Source organism: Phaethon lepturus, unplaced genomic scaffold (assembly GCF_000687285.1).
Source record: "Phaethon lepturus isolate BGI_N335 unplaced genomic scaffold, ASM68728v1 scaffold14435, whole genome shotgun sequence".
NCBI classification, from domain to species: domain Eukaryota; kingdom Metazoa; phylum Chordata; class Aves; order Phaethontiformes; family Phaethontidae; genus Phaethon; species Phaethon lepturus.
The window spans coordinates 1-6,769 of NW_010540035.1; the positions used below are offsets into that span (position 1 = coordinate 1).

The 6,769-nt window shown below is 38.7% G+C and overlaps 1 protein-coding gene across 1 annotated transcript; it reads left to right on the forward strand.

Moving 5' to 3' along the window:
• The first annotated feature begins 2,984 nt into the window (after positions 1-2,984).
• MKKS (McKusick-Kaufman syndrome) lies at positions 2,985-6,396 on the forward strand. Its single transcript, XM_010287332.1, has 4 exons — positions 2,985-3,975; positions 4,499-4,674; positions 5,366-5,476; positions 5,956-6,396. The coding sequence occupies exons 1-4, from the start codon at positions 2,985-2,987 to the stop codon at positions 6,394-6,396; spliced, it is 1,719 nt and encodes a 572-aa protein (XP_010285634.1).
• The last annotated feature ends 373 nt before the right edge of the window (positions 6,397-6,769 follow it).

Here is a 6,769-nt window from a genome sequence, read left to right on the forward strand (position 1 = left end):
GGGAGTCGCACTTCCGGCCTGCGCGAGGCCGCTTCCTGCCGTTGGGAGTTTAAGCACTTAGGGGAGGGCCTACGCCCTAGGTGCCCGTCTCGCTGAGGCGCTGGCGGTGGGGCAGCTAAGTTCTTCCCTCGCCTCCCTGGGGCGATAGCCGAGGTGAGCGCCCGGAGGGCTCCTGGGGGCGGCCGAGCGGCGCCTTCCCTACCGGCAGCTTCTTGCTGCGTGAGGTAAAGGGGAGAGAAGCTTCAGGTGGCGCCGTCTTCCTCCTACCCTCACTCCGGTTCCTCCCGTCGCGCCGGTCCTCCTCAGCCGTCCCTGAGGGGAGCAGCTGCCCTTTCAGGCGTCCCGCGCTGCAAGGTCGCTGGGACGCGGGGTAGAGGTCGGTTGGAGACGTGTCGCGGCGTGACTGAGGGCGGAGGTGTCCCTACCGCCGGCCCGCCTGTCAGAGGGTAGGCTGCTTGGGCTGGGCCGCAGCCACTTTCAGCGTCCCCTCAGCAGTTTACCGCCGGCCTGCGGCTTATTCACGCGTACCGGCCGGCTCTTGTAATGACTTTCGAGGCTGTTTTGCCTTGTGTGCCGAGCGGTGTGAAGCTGGGAAATCTCCACGGCATGATGGACGAGTGTTTAGTAGGACACGATATTCCTGTCAGGTGGATGAATCTGGGCAGGTGTAGGAACATGTACTCTCTGAGTTGTACTTTTGTAACTGTTTAAAACAAGAAATTATTTTGATACAAAACCTGAGTATACATACCTTTTTTCCTGTAGTAGGTGCTTCTTGATGAAATCCCATGTGAAGTAGAGTTTTATGCAGTCTTTTTAGATAAGGATGAGTTTATTGTGTTTGTACTGATAACTGTTGTAGCATATAAAGATCAAGGACTAAGGTAGTCAGGCATGGCTGCTACTCTGGGCAACATAAAGTGATGTCAGAAGCATTGCAGCTTGCTAGGAGCTTGGTTAGTCACTGAATTTTATTAACTATGGGGGGGGAAATGGTGTATTTTGAAAATACCTGTCTTAGACTTCAGATGTTTACCATCTGAAGCAGTAACATTTGTAATTAGATAAACATAAAGTAAAAAAAGCTTTAAGCTTTAGCATGCCAAAGCTTGAAGCAAATGCAGCAATTAACATTTCAAGATGCCTGAATTGAGGTTATTTTTATAGCTTTTTTGAAGTTCACAAAGTAAGACTCTTGTGTCATTTTGTTTTAATCATCTGCTGCACTGTAATTAAATATATTAACATTCAGGTTCATCTGTTCTGTGCTATTATTATAGAGTAAAAAAAGGATTTCTAGAATACATTTTAAATAATAAATTATTTTTACCTAGGTAGATGCCAGTTTGCAATGGGTCTTAAAACCATCTGGAAGGACTACAAAGTTCTGATTGTTATGGGAACTAGCCTTGGGCTGGTGCACTGGGGGTGGTTTTACATCAAGTCCAGTCCTCTTTTCCAAATGAAGACAGATGATACTGTTCCAGAACCTGGGATTGTGGCATACGTGATGCAAAGTGATCACAAAAATAAGGAAAAATAGCATTAGTGCTGTGTATTGTGGGTAAGTTGCCTAATAAGTTGTATCTGTATTGTTGAGGCAGGAGATGAATTGATTAGTTGAGGATTTTCAAACAGATGCAGTCTTGCTGCTCTAACCTTAGTCTTCCAGAGTTTTATTCTATTGCAACTTAAATTTATTGCAACTGAGTTAATCTGGTAGTTACAGGGGCCCAAAAAAATGCATCATACATATCAAACTACTGCTAAATCCCATGTGAGAGGGTCAATTAAGGGATGATATTATAGGTCTTAAAGATATTTAAAAAGAGACTCCAATAACTTCAAGGCAACTATCAAACTCTTGTGACTGACTGGGTCTGCAACAGTGTCCTTTCAGGTTTGAAACAGCCCAGAAATAATTGTGATGTTACGTAGTAACATATTCTGTGTTGTTAGTAGGGATGGTAATTACAATAGAAAAGAAAATTAAGTATGGGAGAAGTCTTAATACTGTAGAGATTAGATAGATATTTATTTACATTTCTAAGTTTTGAAGTGTTCAAGAACTGAAAAAAATTGTATGTTAGATATCTTGAAGTAATAAACCTTTCTTTCAGAGGCAGAGATTTTTTTGAAGTTGTTTGAACATTAAAAGCTTTTGTTTCTGAAGTGATTGCTTGGGAAGCAGTGCTGAGTAGTTCAGTTCTTTTGTTCTTGAGTAAAAACAGGTTGACATCATTGCAGTTTTGCCACTTTCATGCAATTCAGTGCAGTTTATAGTGGCCTGTTACTTACAGACCTACAGGTAAAACGGTATATAAATGGGTGGCCAGAATTGAAGGTATTAACAAACGTATCATTTGTGTACTATATGCTTGCGTCACATGTAATATTAATAGACTTTCTCAATTAAAAAGCATTATAGTTTGGTATTTGTCCTTATGTGAATGTTTTGTGAAAAATAAAATAGCATTTCAAGCTATGCAATATTGTCATAAGATTATCCTAATACCTATGTTTTTTATTGTAGGTATGATTAGCTTTGAAGCTTTTCATCTGTGAGTGTTGCCAGAAGAAGAGATGAGGAAAGGTAGCTGGAGTAGAAAGAACTTTCTGCTCGTGGCAGGACTGTCACTTATAGGTGTCCATTTTGGAAGCATGCTTGTAAACTTTGTTGCAAAAAAATCTGTTCGATCACATTCAGAAGCTAAAAAGGAGGATCGTTGTGAATGAAATAGCTTACTGCTGTCACTATGTACCAATGTCACAATAGGCTTTAATCCTCATTTTAAGAGGTAGGTGACGAGCAGGCATAGAAATGTTGTTATTGCAATGTATGTACTGTTTCACATTTAAAGTAATAATCCTTGGCTCTAAATAATTAAAATGTACTACTTTAAATTGAAAAAGTGCTATGAATTATAGATCCAAGTAAAAATGAAATCTGTTTTCTTGACCAGAATTAAAATCTTACATTGAAAATGTCTCGTCTTGAAGCTAAAAAACCTCCGTTATTTAGTAGTGAACCTTTAACTAAAGATACAGTTATTCAGTCACTCTCCCTGCTGAGCAGAGTATTAAAATCTTGCTATGGTCCTGCTGGTAGACTCAAACAGCTCCACAATGGTGTGGGAGGCTACGTTTGTACAACTTCACAATCTTCAGCCATACTCAGTCGTCTTTCTGTCAGTCATCCTGTGTTAAGTGTTTTGATGGCCTCTGTACAGAACCATGTATCTCGCTTCAGTGACTGTGGCTTATTTACTGCCATTCTTTGCTGTAGCTTGATTGAAAACTTCAAAAGCCTAAATATTGCATCTTGCACTGTCATTAAAATAAGCAAACATCTTCTGAGTTTATGTATGGACTACCTCAAATCTGAGGCATGTGGTTGCCGAGTATCTGTGGATTTTAGCAGTGTGGAGACTCTTCTTTGTTTGGTACGTAGTGTATTAAGAAGCAAACCTGCTTGCATGCTTAATAAAACAGAAGTTGATCATCTTGCCATGCTGATTTTAAAGGCTTTTATATTTGCTGTTCCATGTCATGTTGAGACTAATGCTGTTTTAGGAAAGTGTGTAATAGTACCTGTGAAAGGTAGAAGAGTTGTGGATTCTACAGTTCTTCCTGGACTACTGATAGAAACACCAGAAATTCAATTGGCAAAACCACTTACTGTCAAAAGGACTTGTTCAAACATGATCAAGATAGCACTTTTCTGTGTGTCCATGTCAGGAGACACTTTCAGCCCTGAAGAAGGAACTATAACAGTCCATCATGGAATTTCTCTAGAAATGTCAGAGCTGAATCAGTTGCTTAATGTAGGAAAGCAGCTGGTTAATGATGGGGTTGGCCTTGTAGTGTGTCAGAAAGTTATCCATCCATCTTTGAAACAATATCTGAAAGAGAACAATGTCATCGCTGTGGACAGAGCTGGGCTATCTCTGGTGGAACCTCTGAGTCGGATGACAGGTAACAAGCAAGCTTTCTGTACTATACAATTGTCCTTAATGTTCATCTCATAATGAAAACCTATCTAGGTGGGTGGTGTTGCAGAATAGAGAGTCTCTTATTTCTGGCTGTATCCTATCTTAGCAGCTGAGCAAGAGTTGTTCTTTCCTGGTCTGAAAAACTTTTTTTTTTAAGGTGGGATTGGTCTTTTGCAGGCTCTAATGATGACATAATGCACATGTGATTACTGATTGCTGCATGAGGGATATCCAGTTACAGTAATTGTTATCAAATGTAGATTATTTTCAAATTCTGAATGCAAATAAAGCAATTACTTATTGTATCTTCAGCTGTCACTGTCTTGCACGTTGAAAACATGTTGGTTTCTGTTTGTGATTTCCTGTATAGAGTGAAATGTTAGGTATTGGAGGATATATATAATGTAAAAAGCCAAGAGGAAAAATGTTCGTGCTTTATGAAATGCAACACATAGCTGTTCTGGTTACTAATACATAAGTGTGCTCTGCTTTTCTTAATTGGACAGGTTCAAAGCCTATAGCTTCCATACGTTTGTTGTCTGCTAGTTCTTACGGCAGTTTGAAAGATGTGTGTATTGAGAGTTTTGCTTCAAAACATTTTGTGCATCTAATTCCTGACAACACAGTTGTCTGCAGCTTGATACTCTGTAACAGAAATGAAACAGCATGGGATGAACTGAAGGTAGGCAAATTTTCTCGAAATCTTCCTTGAAAAGTCATGTTTTCAATGGAAAAAAATGAGAAATAGATACAGTGAGTTTAGAAAAGTGATCTTCCAGTACTTAAATGGAGCTCAGAGTTCAGGTATAGGTATACAACTTCAAGAAAGCAATTCAGAAATGCCTTGTTTCCAGACTTCAAAATCCTTGAAGTTCCCATGTTCATTTAATGCCTCTATTTTAATATGGGAAGCTGCTTAGAGACGGAAACATTTTTCACCTGTTATTGAGGCTAGTGCTGGCTAAACATTTTCATTCTCATTACTTGGTGTATGAGAGCATAAAGAAAAAATTGCCCAGCAAAAGACCAGCAGCAATACCTGAAATGGTAGTGAAGTATAGTTTTGCATTGAATAGTTGCTCTAGAAATGTCATTGATACTGATTGACTTTTTATATATAACCTTGTTTTGCAGAAAGAAGGAATAAAATACAGTGTTTTTTTCCTACGTTTCCATACCAAGTGTGGACAAATAAAGACAATCTCTCATTAAGTGAACATGGTTTTAGAAATCACTCAGCAGCTTTATATCCACATGTAATTCAAGTGCATGAAGTCTGTAAAAGAAACTACTGAAAATTCCAGTAGTTTTTTCAATGGGGACAAACCCTATTAACCATGGTATGTCTAATGACAAATTCATATGGTTTTCAGTGTGCCTGTGAAACTGCAGAACATGTGTTACAGTTAACGATCAAGGAACCTTTGGCGTTATTAGGAGGTGGCTGTACAGAAACTCACCTGGCTTCGTATATAAGACACAAGGTATGCAAGACAAGGGGTTTTTTAAAGCTGCTTAATATACTTACGAAACAAGAATTTATGTAGAATCACTGCTACAGTTAAAACAGTTGTCTTTTCTAGATTAATGTAGCATTTTTGCTGTCTAACTACTAATATAAAACAAAGGGATCTATTTGAAGCACCGAGTGCTAATTACATCTTTCAGACTTGTTAATACTGTATTTGTACTTGTTAGTCATTCTTTAGGTATCTATTATAGTAAGTGCTTGGTTTTTAAGTGTTAAAATGTGTAGAGTTTTTATATTGAAAGATAATCATGCAGAACTCTGCTTTAACATCTCTAGAGATCTTTCCTATTGTGGAATAATCATGTGAACAACTTTTTGTTAGGACTGAACTACGTGCTTAAAAAAGGCAACAGTATGATATATGTTTGATTGAAAATTACTTCTGTAAAACAGTGTTCTAATTTTGTTTTCTTGGTTTTTGTCTTTTTTTAGACTTGTAGTCTGTCCACCAGCAGTTTTAAAGATATAGATTGTTCTCAGACACAATACCAGTTGGTTGCTGATGGTTTTTGCTGTTCCCTGGAGTCTGTAGCTTGCTCTCTGAATCATGATGATGGAGAAATTCTTACAGACATGGTTTATGGACACTGTTGGTTTGTTCCACCAGGTTTTCCCTCTGTCTCTAATTGGTCAGATTTAGTTTCAAAATGTGGCTGTGGGATTAATAATAACACTGAGAATCTCAACTGGAGGCTTTTGCAAGGCCAATTTGGCTCCCCTATTACACAGGGCTGCCCTAAAGAGCCCTCAGTAAAGGTTGCTGACTTTCTGACATTGGACTGTTTTGCTGCAAAGTGTAGTGGCCTACAAGTAGCTCTGGAGACAGCCAATCTGATTTTGGATCTCTCATATGTAATTGAAGATCAAAATTAGCTCTGATCTTATGTGAATTGTGTTGCACAGCAAGATTCTTAATTGAAAGCAGAGAAATATATGCGGTGTTAAGATACTTTAAATGGTTAGAATATGGACAACAGACAGAAATTTTAAATCAAACAGTTGGCTGTTAAGTACTCTTCTGATTGTTAAGCTCCTGTGCCCTCAAGCATTCTTAAATGTTTAACATTTTGTTAGGAACTGTTAAATGATTAGCCAAATATACAATGAATCATAGTAACATATGACTTGGTTGTAGTCAAATTAGAGTATTCAAAAGAGTGAATGACACTTTGATATTTCCTTTGCTTTAGAGCTAACAAATGTCCAAAACTTTGCTTGTCATCTTCAAAGGAATGGGAAAAATGGA

Coding starts and splice junctions, on each gene's coding strand:
- MKKS (XM_010287332.1), top strand. CDS start 2,985: ATGTCTCGTCTTGAAGCTAAAAAACCTCCGTTATTTAGTAGTGAACCT. Junction 4,675..5,365: donor CAGCATGGGATGAACTGAAG/GTAGGCAAATTT, acceptor TATGGTTTTCAG/TGTGCCTGTGAAACTGCAGA. Junction 5,477..5,955: donor CTTCGTATATAAGACACAAG/GTATGCAAGACA, acceptor GTCTTTTTTTAG/ACTTGTAGTCTGTCCACCAG.